Source organism: Muntiacus reevesi, chromosome 12 (genome assembly GCF_963930625.1).
Source record: "Muntiacus reevesi chromosome 12, mMunRee1.1, whole genome shotgun sequence".
NCBI lineage: Eukaryota > Metazoa > Chordata > Mammalia > Artiodactyla > Cervidae > Muntiacus > Muntiacus reevesi.
The window spans coordinates 68,180,498-68,196,175 of record NC_089260.1 but is presented as its reverse complement, the minus strand read 5'-3'; the positions used below and the strand labels follow the sequence as shown (position 1 = coordinate 68,196,175).

Here is a 15,678-nt window from a genome sequence, read left to right as displayed (position 1 = left end):
TTTATTACTTTGCCATAATTTCATTCTTATCTTTTATTAAGTCAAATTCCAGACACAACAAAAAGAAAGAATATAATGTAGCAACCATGTTTGTCTTCTCATGATTTTTGTTTTGTAGAAGAAAATAAAAAATCTAAATGTCTTTTCATTAAGATGTTCCAGTGCATTCCCTGGATAATGTTAATTGCCCAATGGCATTAGCACAGAGTGCTGTTTAATAGACCCTCACAATTAGTTGGCAAAGTGCTTTAACATCCATTATCTCCTCTGAGGCTCACAGAGGCTCTGTAAGTGAAACAATCAGCAAGAGTTTTATTTTATGACTGTTGAAACTCTGGGTTGGATGAAGTTATTTGCCCAGACTCACATAACACGTACAGTATCTATGTTGTGAAGTGCATGAGGTTTAAAAAACAACAGCCCTGGTTTAGTCTTAGAATCCTGCTTTTCAGCTGTGTGGCCACAAGAAAATCCTACTTTCCTATAGTTCCGCATGGGCTTCCCAGGTGGCTCAGTGGAAAAGAATCCACCTGTCAATGCAGGGGACACGGGTTCGATCCCTGGCCCGGGAAGATCCCCTGGAGAAGGAAATGGCAACCCACTCCAGTATTCTTGCCTGAGATATCCCATGGACAGAGGAGCCTGGTGGGCTACAGTTTATGGGGTCGCAAAGAATCAGACATGACTCAGTGACTTAACAACAACAGTGCCTTCAAATGTGATAAGCGTCCAAGTAGCCTGTAGTATGTCCCAGACACTCTTCTCAGCTCTGTATGTGTGTTTAGTCAATTAATTCTGACAATGCTATTTTCATTCCCATTTTAGGTAGATGTTAAGTAATTTGCCTAAGATAGTGCAGCTAGTAAGGGGCAGAGCCAGACGTAAACTCAGGTAGTCTGACAACAGAGTCTGTATTAATCCCTCCACTATCATGGTGCTCATATCATGAGAAGGATGTAGATTGGAGGTGATGACTGTACCCTTCAGGAGAGTCCCAAGTAGGTTGACATGAGAGACATCCCCCCAAATCTCAATGGCTTACCTCAACAAAGATTCACTTTTCATTGACATTTTCTGTCCATTGTGAACTGGTTGAGGAAATGGCAGGGAACCACTATTCCAGAACCCTAGTTAAGAAGGCTTCATCACCAAGTGTCCTTGAATGACAGTGGGAACAGAGAGAAAATGTGGTTGGTCAGGTTTTTAAAGCTTCTGCCCTAAAAATATGTATTTTCTTGGCCTCGCAGCAAGGTATGTGGGATCTTGATTCTTTGACCAGGGCTCAAACCCATGCTCCCTGCGCTGTAGCTCTGAGTCTTAACCGCTGGACCATCAGAAAAGCCCCTCTGCTCACATTTTATTGGCTAAAAATAACATGAAATATGCAGGAAAACACAATCCTAATATGTGTTTGAATATTGTGGTATAAGACATGGTAGACCACACTGACGACCTCCCCCACTGATACATCTCACAGAAACTCATTGAGAAAGCATCAGAAACTGAAAAGCTCTTCCTAAGTGCTAGATGCTACTTGTCCTCTTGCTTTATTGAGTTTTTCAAATGGTCTCAAATGTTTTAATTATCAGTGGATGAAGGCTGTGTGTATATATGTATACACATGCAGTCTTTAACTTAAAACAATGGCCCAGAAACTATAGAGTCCTCACCAGGAATAAAACTTGTCTCATCCTTTAGCTACAAGCATTCTTTCTAATGTCTGTGGCTGCCTTCTTAACATCTAATTTATTTCTATATTCTCAACCCACTTCTGCTTTACTTTCTTGTTTAAATAAGTGTATTATCTTATAACTTGTTGAAGTGAAGTGAAATGTCCAACTGTGTAGCCCCATGGACTGTAGCCTGCCAGGCTCCTCTGTTCATGGAATTCTCCAGGCCAGAATACTAGAGTGGGTAGCTATTCCATTCTCCAGGGGATCTTCTCAACCCAAGGACTGAACCCAAGTCTCCCACATTGCAAGCGGATTCTTTACTCTCTTAGCCAAACTTGTTAAGAACAGAGAATGCAGCTTGTATCTGGAATCATTCATTTATTCTTTAAAAAAAAAAAAAAAAAAAAAAAACTATATGTGAGGCATGGTGCTCCAGGCTATGAGAGATACAGGAATTATTCAGATGGGAATACTGCCTTCAAGGAGTTTATATGTAGAAATGTGAAACATGGGGCCTGCCCTGATGGTCCAATGGTTCAGACTCTTTGCTTCCACTGCAGGGGCATGGGTTTGATCCCTTGTCAGGAAATTTTAAAAAAGAGAAAGAAATATGAGAACATGAATAGTTTATGGATACCCATCCATTCACCCATCCATTTTTCCATCCAGTAAACGTCCATTAAGTGTGGGCCACATTCCAAACACAGTACCGTGTTAAGAGGGGTGGATGGCACTGAACCATGCAAAGTCTATACCATCAATGTTTAGAATCCAGGAGAGGGAAGAGATGATTATAGTACAGCTTCCCAATTACTGTTCACATGGGATGCAGTACGAACACTGGGAAAAGCACATAATCCAGATGTCACCTGAAGGGAGGGGATGGACATTCCAGACTTGGGGAGGAGGGCCCAGGATTCAGGCAGTGACTTGCAGTTTGGAGGGCTGGCGTCCAATGTATGCTTGAGAAATGAGGCTGATAATTGAGATGCAGGAAGCTCATGAAGGATTTTATGTGCCAGGCTAGGAATTTTCCATTTTATCTCACAGGCCAGTGATTTCAGAATATTTTGATCCCCCATCTCTATCAAAAGTGATCATAATAATTTATAAATTATATTATTGTCCATTCTATCAATATATTCATACATTTAAAGCACATACTATAAAACACACAGGAGAGATGGATTATAAATGATACTGGTGAAATAAACAATACTTTCAAATATTTAAAATTCAATGATAGTGCAAAAATTTTTCAGCTCTCACTATGTTTTGGTGAGAGCAGTGGGTTTGAACATAACCGATTTTTTTTTCATCCTAATAGTTTACGATACAGAAATGCAAAGGTCGGGTTTCAAATTCAGTTTATTTCTGTGCTTGGCTCTGAGGGCCATCAGAGAGAAATATACATCTTATAAAGACAGGCAGGTCCTGGAGGTGTGTTTGCACCCTGGGCTGTGTTTTCTAAGTCATTTGCGACAAAGCCTTATACAAGGCATGCCATACATTTTCCTTTTTAAAAAATATTTACTTATTTGGCTGCTCTGGGTCTTAGTTGCAGCATGCAGGTCTTAGTTGTGGCATATTGGATATAGTTTCCTGATCAGGGACCAAACCCAGGTCCCCTGCATTGGGAACATGGAGTTTTAGCCACTAGACCACCAAGGAAGTCCCCAATCTTACTTTTTTTTCTCTGATGTTTGTGAGTTATTCATACAAACTCATTATAAGGCAATAGGTTTTTTGTGTTTTTTAACAAATGGGTTCAAAGTCTACTATAATTCTGTACTTGGAAAATTTTAAAGTAGATTACTGTAGGGGAGCAAAATTTGCCAGCCCAAAATGTGTCTGTCTGGCATGAAGATTATTTTAGGCTGTTATTTTTGTTGTTTTTGTTTTGGGTTGTTTTTTTCTTACTGTGCTAGGTCTTCGTTGCTAAGCACAGCTTTTTTCTAATTGCGGTGAGCAGGGTCTATACTTCATTGTGGTGCACAGGCTTCTCATTGCCGTGACTTCTCTCGTTGCAAAGCACAGACTCTAGAGTGCAAGCTCAGTAGCTGTAGTACCCGGGCTTAGCTGCTCTGCGGCATGTGGAATCTTCCCAAACCAGGGATCGAAGCCATGTCCCCCGCGTTGGCTGGGGGGTTCTTATCCACTGTACCACCAGGGAAGCCCTGGCAGGTGGTTTTTAAGAAACAAAAGGCTCTGGAAGAGCTTTTACCTCCTCCTTTTGACTGCCTAAAAGAATTTAAATTGGTCCCATTCCAGGAAGAGACCTGGCCTCAGAGATACTAGAAGGAATAGGAGCTAAGCACGTTAAACTGGGGGAAGCTTAGCAAGTCCTATTTGATCAAATTCTCCGTGTGTCCCATTGTCTTTGCAAAACCTGGTAAATGTTTACCAAACACTTCTTTCCCATCTTCCTGTAAATTGCTCTCTTCCCTCTTTGAAGTCCCAAACCTCTCTCCCCTTCCACTGTTGCACAAACCAAGCACCATACTCGGAGATTTGGAGAACTCAGGTTTATTACGCTGGCGGGCCCAGAGGAGTTAACACTCCAGGCTCTGAGCCCCGAACAAAGGGATTACAGAGTTTTTATAGACAGACTATAGTGGGCAACACCAGCTGTTAATAGGTTGGTTTAAACTAAGAAGTTTCGCATGCAGAAACAGTGGTAAAAATGGGGAGGGGGATGCCTGGCCTGGACAGGCGTGATTAAGCAGGTTTGCAGGACTGGGTGATTGCGAAGAGCAGGACAAGGGTGAGTGAGATAAACTCCAGTTCCTAGTATTGCAAGTCCCAACTTTCTGAGACTATGTGACCTACGTGATCTAGACTTTGCAAGGGGCAAGCGGAGTTACAGAGGCAAAAGAAGGAGATTATGTAAAATTTTAACTTTTCCTCTCATTCCTTCTCTCCTCATAGAAGCCTTCACTCCCTAACTTATCTTGGGATGTCATTTTTCTTGAGAGGTCCTGGGTGTATGTAATTAAATTTGATTTTTTACTGTTACTCTGTCTCACGTCAATTTAATTTTTAGAGCAGTCTGAAGAAACTAGAAGGGGAAAGGAAAACTTTTTTCTCCCTGACATTAGTAAACATGCATCTTTGAGAGTTGTTTTGGCCCCGTATCCCAGCTTGCAAGATCTTAGTTCCCTGACCAGGGATCATACTTGGGCCCCGGCAGTGAAAGCCTGGTAACCACTGGACCGCCAAGGAACTCCCTTTCTGAGAATTTTGATAGTTGATATAACTCATGTTTGACAGTCAAGTTCCCAAAGAGAAGGAGACATTTCCGAACTTCCATTTTCAAAATTCTCTCTTCAGAGCGTAAATTTCTCAGGAAAGGCAGTGACTTTCTCCTTCCTTCTTAAATCGTCCTCTTCAGTTTGGATAAACAAATTAAGAAAGTTTGGGCTTTTTCCCCAAATATTCACTTTCATGTCAAATAAAAAAGGATAAATCATCTTTGTTTTTTATATTAATTTATTTTTTATTGATGTATAGTTGGTTTACGATATCATAGTAGTTTCAGGTATACAGACAGCATAGTGATTCAGTATTTTTACAGAATATACTCCATTAGCTGTTATAGGAGAATGGCTATAATTCCATGTGCTATACAATATATCGTTGTTGCTTATCTATATGATCAGTGTTGATCATATAAGCTGCCGTAGAGGTAGATCTTCTTCATTTATTTGTTTCCTTATTTTTGGCTGCAGTAGGTCTTCGTTGCTGGGCATGGGCTTTCTCTAGTTGCCGCGAGTGGGGACTACGCTTTAGTTGCAGCGGGCAGGCTCCTCATTGTGATGAAGAGAAGCACCGTGTCTTCTCCCATTGTGGAGCGCTGGCTGTAGGCAGGCGGGCTTAGTTATGGTGCGTTGTGAGCTATAGAACTCGGGCTCAATAGTTGTGGCCCACGGGCCTCATTGCTCCACCGCACGTGGAATCTTCCCAGACTAGAGATCGAACCCGTGTCCCCTGCATTGGCAGGCAGATTCTTATCCACCGTACCCATCAAGGAAGTCCAAATTTAAATTTGACAACTCCTTTCAGCATTTTGAAGTAAAGTAACCATTGGATTTCTATATGGCAGTGAAGATTTTTCTAGCTCTTCTATCTTAAGTATTATATTCTGTTTGAATTTCTTTCTACTTAAAGGACATCTTTTAACTCTTAAACTGAAGTAGTTGGAAATACTTTGAAAATGAGGAAGAGATGGCTATACCCAGAGGCAGCCCATGATGGAAGAAATCTATTTTCAAGACGCCTCCCCCATACTCACAAGCAGAGGACAGTCTGACACAGACCCTGTAAGGTCCCTAAGGTCAATCCATATGTTGAATTTTGGTAAAGATAAAAACAAAAGCTATGGACAGAAGTTGTGTGATTGTCTTTATACATCCCAACAGCTGACCCGGCTCAGCCCTGGGATGTGACCAAGCTTCTCTGGAGACCACTGCTCTAAGGGGTTGGGAGGTCAGGAAAGAGTTTTAGACAAGGAGTGATGGAGTGACAGTCACTTTTGTCTTGTAGATAGATATGTGGAACATGAGCTGAAAGGGGACTCCAGACTGAAGCCTAATGGTGACCTGAACTAGAATGCTGGTTTAAGGAATGGGGAGAAGGAAATGGAATAAAAATTAAAATATTTAGGTTGGATATGGAGTGTTCAATGAAGTGCAGAATCTGTAATCTGTCACAGGTTTGTGCAGTAGAGGGTTGTCTTCCCTGAGAAAGAAGTTATATAGGATGACCAGGTTTGGGAAGAAAGGTGATAAAGACCCTTAGAAGTTCAGATTAAAAATTAGGGGAGTTTGGAAGAGGAAGGGTATCTTTCCAGTTATCAGGAAATCCAAGAAGTCTTCATGGAAGAGGTGGCACGTGAATGAGCAAGAGTTAAACTTATGGAGTAAGCAGGACCGAAACTGCCGCCAGGGCCAAGATGCCTGCTCTGGCCTTTGACATCTGTCTCTCCATTCACTATGTCGTCAGGTATGTGCGATCAAGGACGAAGCACGATGTTGACATGCGGATTGGAATCCACTCGGGCTCGGTGCTGTGCGGCGTGTTGGGTCTTCGGAAGTGGCAGTTTGACGTCTGGTCTTGGGATGTGGACATTGCGAATAAACTTGAATCTGGAGGAATCCCCGGGTAAGCCAAAGCAAGGCCGTCTCCTCGCTTATTGGCTCTCTTTGTGACAGTGGGTTTCCCACGTGCAGAATTCAAAAGTGTATGTCCAAGAAACAATTATTTTGGAGGACACAGAACTTTAAAGCATCATGCAAATATTGGCTCCAAAAGTTGTAGTGACATTTGTCATAGGCAGTGAGGGCACTCAGGTGTTCTGGACTCAGTCCTGTAAAGCACTGGCTTTCAGATTTGACTTCGCTTTGGAAACAGCACAGGAGCATTTTAAAAATCCTGTGGTCTCGATCTCGTACCAGTCCATGTCAGGCAGAATCTGTGCAAAATCTCATCTAAGTTCTTAAAGCAATTCTCATGGGCAGCCAGGGTTAAGACTTATTGACCTTCTATATGACCTTAACCTTCCTTTGAAAACTCAGACATGTCTCTGAACTTTCCATGATTTGACATTGTTTGGCTTTTTCTGCTATTTTAATGTCTGTTATCTCGCCCCCTCTTTTGTAGGATATAACTTAGCTTACTTTTCCTTTCAGTGAGAGAGATAGCCCCCCATTCTAAACCCGTGTCAAGTATCTTTTATGCACTAGACAGTCTGCTAAATACCATGAATACACCATGTCATTTGATCTCTCCATATAGTAAACAGTTGCTTCCTTGTTTTAATGGGGACACTGAGGCTCAAAGAAATGAAATTTGTCGCATAAACACAGCTATGAAGGGTCTCCCTACTCATCACTGTCTCCCATTGCTAATTTGTCAGCCCCATTTGCTCAAGATTGTCTTTTATTATGACTCTCCGCCCCCTCACTGTGTGTGCACTGCTGAGTATGATGCAGAGAACATAAGAAGAAGGGAAGGAGGTATACAACACCATGGCATAATGGTTGATGGTCTGTTCCCTGGAGTCATGCAAAATCCATATGTATTTTGTTAAACCAGCAATAGCTAGGCCCCATCCTCAGATTTTCTGATCGACACGTCTGGGATGGGAACAAAGAATGTGCCTCCCTAACAAACTCCCAGGTGATGCTGATGCTGCTGGCCATGGTACCACGGTTTGAGGACCACGGTTCTCAACTTTTAGTTAAGTGAAGCAATGTATGTAAAGTTCTTTGGCCAGGAAGTAATGGTGGTTACGGTTGTAGTAATGACTATGTGATGTAGCCTCGGGTCTTGGAAGGACTCCGAAGGTGAAAGCTGTAATCCCCATCCAGCACTGTCATCTCCCATTCATAGGACTTTGGTCCAGTTACTTACTCATTGCCTCTTAGCCAGTTTCACTGTCAGCAAAATGAGGGGGGAAAACACTTTATCACCTACAGTTGTTGGAAGGAATGGGAATTAGGTGATTCCTGGAACAAAGCATATAGACTACATTTGGGTACAAAATAACATTTATGCAAAATAAGTTGGAGAAGGCAATGGCACCCCACTCCAGTACTCTTGCCTGGAAAATCCCATGGACAGAGGAGCCTGGTAGGCTGCAGTACATGGGGTTGCTAAGAGTCGGACACGACTGAGTGACTTCACTTTCACTTTTCACCTTCATGCATTGAAGAAGGAAATGGCAACCCACCCCAATGTTCTTGCCTGGAGAATCCCAGGGACAGGGGAGCCTGGTGGGCTGCTGTCTATGGGGTCGCACAGAGTCGGACACGACTGAAGCGACTTAGCAGCAGCAGCAGCAAAATAAGTGTTGCCCACCTGTTAAAGCTTATTTACCATCATGATTGTTATTATTATGTCATGGCATTTAAAATTATCAGAAACTGTCAGATTTACCTAACCAATATATGTGAATATTGTCTGAGAACTGACTCATTTCCTTACAGGGAAATGTAATCACCAGACCTCAGCCGCAAGTATCTTACTCCAAAGCTCCAGATAGTAGCAAGGATGAAAATGAACCCCTGAAATTCCATTTCTATCAAAGCATTTAAATATGGATTAGAATTTCAGCAGAAGGATCATAGTAAATGATGAGAAGGGTGTCTTTCACCATGGGAAACATACTATCGATTTACGATATGCAAATATTAGCCCCCCTTAGCACTGACCACAGAATGATAAAATACAGAATCCAGAGACAATACCAAATGGGGTTGGTGTGTAACTTGATTATTTTTAAAGAAAATCAGCTATCGGACTTTATAAAACACTTCCAAGAGTTTCATTTTGCCTACGAGAAAAAGCTTTCAAGCACCCAGCTCTGAGACTGATCCGAGAAAGACTGGGACACCTTTTTATTTCATGGAAGGTGAAACAACTTTTTTATTCTCCTAGGTCAGCACTACTGAGCTGAGTTCCTATATATTAACAAAATTTATCATAAGAATATTTTGTAATTAGCAGTTTTCTCTGGAGAGCTCAAAACAGCTTTCACATGCTTTTATTTTTAATATGGGTGTACCTTGGAGATACTGCAAACTGGAGTCTAGACCTCTACAATAAAGCAAATATCCCAATAAAACAAATCACACAAAGTTTTTAGTTTCCCAGAACAAATGTTAACACTATACCATAGTTTATGAAGGATGCAATAGCAGTATGTCTAAAAGAATGCACATACCTCAATTAAAAGATACTTTATTGCTAAAAAGATGCTAAGCACCACCTGAGCCTTCAGTAAATTGTAATCTTTTTGCAAGAATAACATCAAAGATCACAGGTCACCATAACGAATACAATCGTGGACAAGTTTGAAATGTTTCAAAAATTACCAAAATGTGACACAGACATAAAGTGAGTAAAGGCTGTTGGACATATGGCTCTGATAGACTTGGTCAGTGCAAGGTTGCCACAGACCTGCAATTTGTATTTGAAAAGAAACGAAGTAGCTGTGAAGCAAAATAAAGGGGAGCACACTGAAGTGACGCCTGCTTCTATGTTACCTCACCTTTGACATCAATGCCTGTGTACAAGAATACTTATTTGGAAAATGTGCAGAATGTACCTTAAATGATCAGAAACGCATTGTTGGCAGTTTCTTTACATGTCTTTGCAGTGAATTATTTTCTCTGTTAGAAAGGAGGGTGACAGGGAGAAGCAGAGATAGTACTAAGTAAAATGCATTTAGAAAAGACACTTTAAAAAAATTGTTTGCTTGGATATATTGTTTCTAGAATCCAGAAGCCAAGCAGTCTTAAGTATCTACATTATTCATTCATTCATATATTCAAGAGCGCTGAAGTCAGCCGAGAGAAATGAATTTGTGCTGGATCAGGAACATGGGGGAAGCATTCTAGGCAAGGAGAATGGCTTGCTCTGAGTTTAGCAGGTGTGAAATAGCACCTTGAATTTGAGGACATGCCAATTACTTGATTAGTTGGAGAGAGTGTCAGCAAATGAGCCTTGAAGAAGCAGGATCCACATAGTAGAAGCCTTATAGATCCTGTTCAGAATGTATACTGTATCCCATAAGCCTTGAGGAGGCATGGAATAAACAACAGAAATAAAATAGTGCCATTCCAAAGAGTACTTCAAGTGTTTTCTTTTGTAGCACATGTAATGTGCCACAAATTGTTTTGACTGCTTTACATGAATCAACTCTTGTAATACTCATGATGACCCTAAGAAATGAACACTATTATTTTTCCCATTTATATGGGTGATAAAATAGACACCTGGAAAGGTTGAATAACTTGCCCAAGATCTTTCAGCTAGCAAGTGGTAGAGCTAGGGTTTCAACGCAAGCAACCTGGCCAAAGTGTCCCGGCTTGTAAGCAACAAGCAAGTCTGCCCAGACCACAATGCAGCACAATAAGCAGTCAGATTCAGTTAGTGACGAAAGTAGAAAAACTTTTGTCCAGAAGAATTTACCATGTGACATTCCCAAGATTCACATCTGGTCTTTATAGCACTTGATGTCATCTGTTGTTTGGCTAAGAAAAGAAACTAGAATCTTGGACTGCGATGGCTGATACAAGTCTGTCACCCTGTGAATGAGCCTAGCCCGCGCATATCCATAGCTTTATTCTCTTCTGGTTTTCACATACACGTTATAGGGGAAATTGCATCTTACAGTGGTTTTCCTAAAGGCCCCTTCCATGTAGCCCCATGGACTTGTAAGACCTGCCTTTGTTCTTAAGAAGCTTATAGATAAATTGAAGAAATAAGGCACAAATGTGTGAAAATTGAAATGATAGGAAAAGTATACATTTGCGTAGTAATCTGACAATAACTGCTGTTGGGTTCAACAACATTTATGGAACTTGTTTTTCCAAAATAATCAACACAGCTGAAAAAAAAATCACGTGTGTTTAAAAGTTGCTGGGATCAGGCTGATGGTCATGAGGGAAAAAAGGAGGTTGCTTATATGTGGCTCAAAGGGCCTGCAGTTTATCAGAGGCTACAGGGTCCCTTGGGGTGAAGTTGGTGATAGATACTCTGCTCATTGATTTATGCTGATATTTCTGTTTTCTTTTATTCTTTTTGCTTTTTTTCAGAGGAACAGATACGGTCCTTGAGGACATATCCTCCCAGCACCCATATACAGCCCCGATGTCGGGTTTGCACAAGAACCAAAAACAGAGATGGCCTTTGCAAGCCACGTCAGGTGTATGACAACCTATGCTTTGTCCACACAGGCGGATTCACATTTCCAAAGCCACGCTGGACTGCCTCAACGGTGACTATAATGTGGAAGAGGGTCATGGTAAAGAGAGGAACGAATTCTTGAGGAAGCATAACATAGAGACCTATTTAATTAAGCAGCCTGAGGAGAGTCTGCTGTCTCTGCCCGAAGACATTGTCAAGGAGTCTGTGAGCTCCTCAGACAGGAGGAACAGCGGGGCGACGTTCACAGAGGGATCTTGGAGCCCTGAACTGCCCTTCGATAACATAGTGGGGAAACAGAACGTAAGTCCTGGCTTCCTTCTTCTGGTTTGCTGTGAATGCATGTGCACCTCCAACCCAGATGCCTCAGGGAAACCGATTCATCTTTAACCTTTTCTCCATTGAGCATCTTAATCGTAAATGATCAACCATGTATCCTCAGGATGGAATTCACTTATGCAGTCAATTTCAAGAAATGCCAGGAATCCCAGAGGGTTCTCAACACCCTCTTCTTTTTTTTTTTTTTCTTGACCTAGTTAAAAATAAATGTCATGTGAAGCTGAATTATCAGTTTACCAAAATTAATTCCTCATGTTGGAGAAGATAAACCTCATGTTATGAAACTAGCAACAGAAGAGGAAGGTCAAATCCATGAGAATGTCTTTTTTTTTTAAGTTAGTTGGCTGGCTCAGAGAACTGAGGTACCCTCTGAAATGTAGAATCAGGGGGTCACTGTTGGTTGGGAAATATAATAGCTGCAAGTGAAGTTAAGATGAGGTCATTCAAGAGTAGCTAGTGATTTCAAAGCCGTCAGTATGATGCTATTTTTATGTAGTGTGGATTTGCATCTTCTATGAGAGATAGGATGAGCATCCCTGGTGGCCCAGATGGTAAAGAATCCACCTGCAATGCAGGAGACACAGGTTCGATCCCTGGTTCAGGAAGATCCCCTGGAGGAGGACATGGCAATCTGCTCCAGTATTCTTGTCTGGAGAATCCCAGGGACAGAGGAACCTGGCAGGCTATAGTCCATAGGGTCACAAAGAGTCAGACATGACTGAAGCGATTGAGCAGTGCATGCGTTAGACATAGGGCAACACAGTCAGTACATAAAGTGTAAATGATCAAAGGATCAAATTTGTTTTTAACTATATTTTCAAATACTAGAATCACACTAAACTTAGTGTGATACTCTTACTCTGAGAGGCACCAGAGAACTGGTCAATCAAAGGAGAACTGAAGTGGCTTCAGGAATGTTCCACTGCCCAGAGTGTTCAGTCAGAGCACGGGCAAAATCACCTGCTCTGACGTGAGTTTTCCCTTTCGTTATTTAGGTCAGGCAAACATAGTTGACCTTGTGTAAATTATGTGAATTCACTGCACTTTTTTAAAGAAACTTACCCAAAAAAGTACGTATATAACTCTTGTAAACAGCATCTGACATGCTCCTGAGCCAAGGAAAAGCTGAACCTACTATGAAGTAAATAGACCAAATTGATAGTATCTGGAGCTTTGTGAAGACATATAGAAGTTAATTGTTTTAATCCACAGAACTGAACATTTCTCGCTGACTTGTCATTAAGAAAAATCTGTCTGCTTAAAAGGCATGTGAAATAGAAAAGGTTAAAATACTGAAAGTCTTGCCTCTTTCTTCTGCATTTGAAAGATCAACAGGGTGCTCTGAGGCCAGGGTAACCTCTGTTTCCTTCCAGCTCTGTGTGCAGGAGCTGTAGATCAGTGCATGGAACCCATTCCACTGGGCAAAGATGCAGGTTGAACCGTGTCTGCATGCATTGCAAGAGCCAACCCTTAGGTCTTCACTATTCTTTTGTGAGTGTTTACTTTCCTCCCAAATTATTATGCCCACACAAGTCATCACTGATTTCAGTACCTACCTCTTTCTATCCCTGAATTGGTACGCATGGTACAATTTGCTACTATAGAAAATTACAGTCTTAAATACTTCCTGGAGTTGGTGCATGCCCTGCTGAAAGTACCATCTGTTTCCTCTGTCTATTGTTAACTTGAGCCTGAATGCTGGTTATTTTTAAAAAGATGCACACCTCATCCTGAGCACCTCAGTAACTGTGCATAAAAGTTGTCTCTCTTGCTTTTTGTTTTTCCTTTTATTTTTGGTCTTTTCTTTTGAAAAACTCCATCCATTTAAGCTGATTGTGGAAATGGGGATAATATCTGTTAATAATTGTTCTAGTCTCAGTGTGCCTATCCTTGCTACTAAGAATTGAGAACCCAGAAGAGAGGTAGAGATACTTGGTTTGAATTCATGATTGACTGATCTGGTAGAATTATATAGGAATACTAGAAATATTTCTCTGCTAATTTCCTAATGATCTTAACTGATATCATAAAGATGTCATTGTTAGTCAAAGATTATTATTTCTGGTGTTTAACCATACCATATATTTCTTAAGATGCCTGAGTTTTGCCTGTATTTACCATCTTCAGGATGAGTAATCTTAGTTTGTTTTGATGTCCTAAGACTTAAGAGCCAATGATATGTAATAACCAAGTGGTACTAATAACGTTTTGGAAACGGTTAAGTCAATTAAAATGGTCACAGGCGCTCAGAGTTTGCTCTTGTGCTTAGCTCTGGAAGTCAGCAAGCCGTATGTGCGGTGCAGGGATGTAGAGTGTTCCTGGAAGAGATCAAGACTGGTCTGGCTGAGCCTGAGCTCTGCCAAATCTCCTGGTCAGTACTACAGAAAGCCCAGACCATCCAAGTGTTAGCTTAACACAGACAAAATATACGAATGCTTTGTTGGGGGTTTTCTAGCTAAACTGGCCAGATGTTTTAGCTTCTGTTGATTCATAAAGTATGCTTTGAAATATTTCTAATGACAGCGGTATGCCATGCTGTAATCGGTGCTGTATAGATAGCAGATGTTTGGATAGTTACATTCTCATGTATTCATTCATTTGATAAAGATTAATTGAGCATCTGTTTCATGCCAACTACTGCTAGAATAATAGAGAAGGAGGGACAGAGGAAAGAAACACTTTAGAGATGAAGTTAGCCAATAGTTTATATGCTTCAGGAAGACAGGGATTGTGTCTGTTTCCCTTATCACTATTGAGTCCACAATCAGAACAATATCTGGCAAATAACAAGGCTTGTTTACAGTTTGCTGATTGAGTGAATTAAACAATAAATATGGGTAGAAAAGGAGAAGACTCAATCAAGTTTAACTTCCTGAATTTTTGCTTGGATCTGATGGGATGAATGGTAGACCTGCCCACCGAAATAAGTGATACTCGAATGGAAGGAAACACTAAAAGCCTGGGAGAGGTCCAAGGAGAGATATCCAAAAGGCTGTTGAATACACACTTCTGGAGCTTAGGCGTAAAAGGACTACACAAGGGATATGAGTCTGGTAACATCTGAGGATAGATGAAACCATGAGAGTGAAAGAGATCATGCTAAGGAATGTGCAAAATAAAACAGTAAGAAAGTATAAGATAGACATACAGGAACACCAGATGGAGGTAAAGGAGAGTCAGGATCCCATGACAGAGACAGAGAGGAAGCAAAGTGATCAGAGGAGATTAGGCGATGAGGTATCATGGAAGCCTAAGAGCAGAGCATTTGGAGAAGGATGAGGTGATCAGCAGTGTCCAGTGTAGCCAAAAGGCCCAGTGAAAGGATAACTGAAAATTGTCAATGTGAACTGAATTGGAAAACAACAGTTGCAAGAGGCAGATCTGATGCAGTGGTGAATCAGAAGCCAGACTGTCCAAGATGGTATGAGAGAGCTCTGGATTTCCAGGACCCCCAACTCCACCCCAGTCCCCTCTTCACTACCCATTTTAGGAGTCCGTCAGTAGTTTGCAGGAGCCAGGGAAGTCACTTAGAATTATTTTTGGCCCCTAGGTGAGTCTTCAGTCCCAATCTACACCCGAAGATAATCTCTTGGTTTAGATGTGCATCTTCCCAGCCCCTATATCTGTGCCCCACTGGGCTAAAATTGTTGTTTCAGCCCACTCTTGGACACCCTAAACACTTGTGCTTTTCATCCTTTACTCTTGACATGGGCAGACATCTTCCCCACTGATTTGGGGTCCTGGCTCCCTGAACCGTGGCTCAGATACCTATGAGGGTTCCTATGCTCTGAGCCTCTGAGTGGAATGGAATTAAGAAAACTAGAAGGCAAGAAACTTATGATCATACATGGGCTATTAAAATGTAACATAACAAAAGTAGGAGTAGATAGCTGAAGTACACCCGAAGTGTGAACATTTTGACCTCCAGGAGGATGTCCAAAAAATCTCAAGGCTACGC

At 41.4% G+C, this 15,678-nt stretch overlaps 1 protein-coding gene across 1 annotated transcript in view; it reads left to right on the top strand.

Moving 5' to 3' along the window:
* ADCY8 (adenylate cyclase 8) overlaps positions 1-15,678 on the top strand; it is a 225,457-nt gene that overhangs the window by 110,291 nt on the left and 99,488 nt on the right. The window contains exons 6-7 of the mRNA XM_065902994.1: positions 6,675-6,833; positions 11,414-11,684. Coding sequence (XP_065759066.1) covers positions 6,675-6,833; positions 11,414-11,684 — 430 coding nt within the window. The remainder of the gene's footprint in view (positions 1-6,674; positions 6,834-11,413; positions 11,685-15,678) is intronic.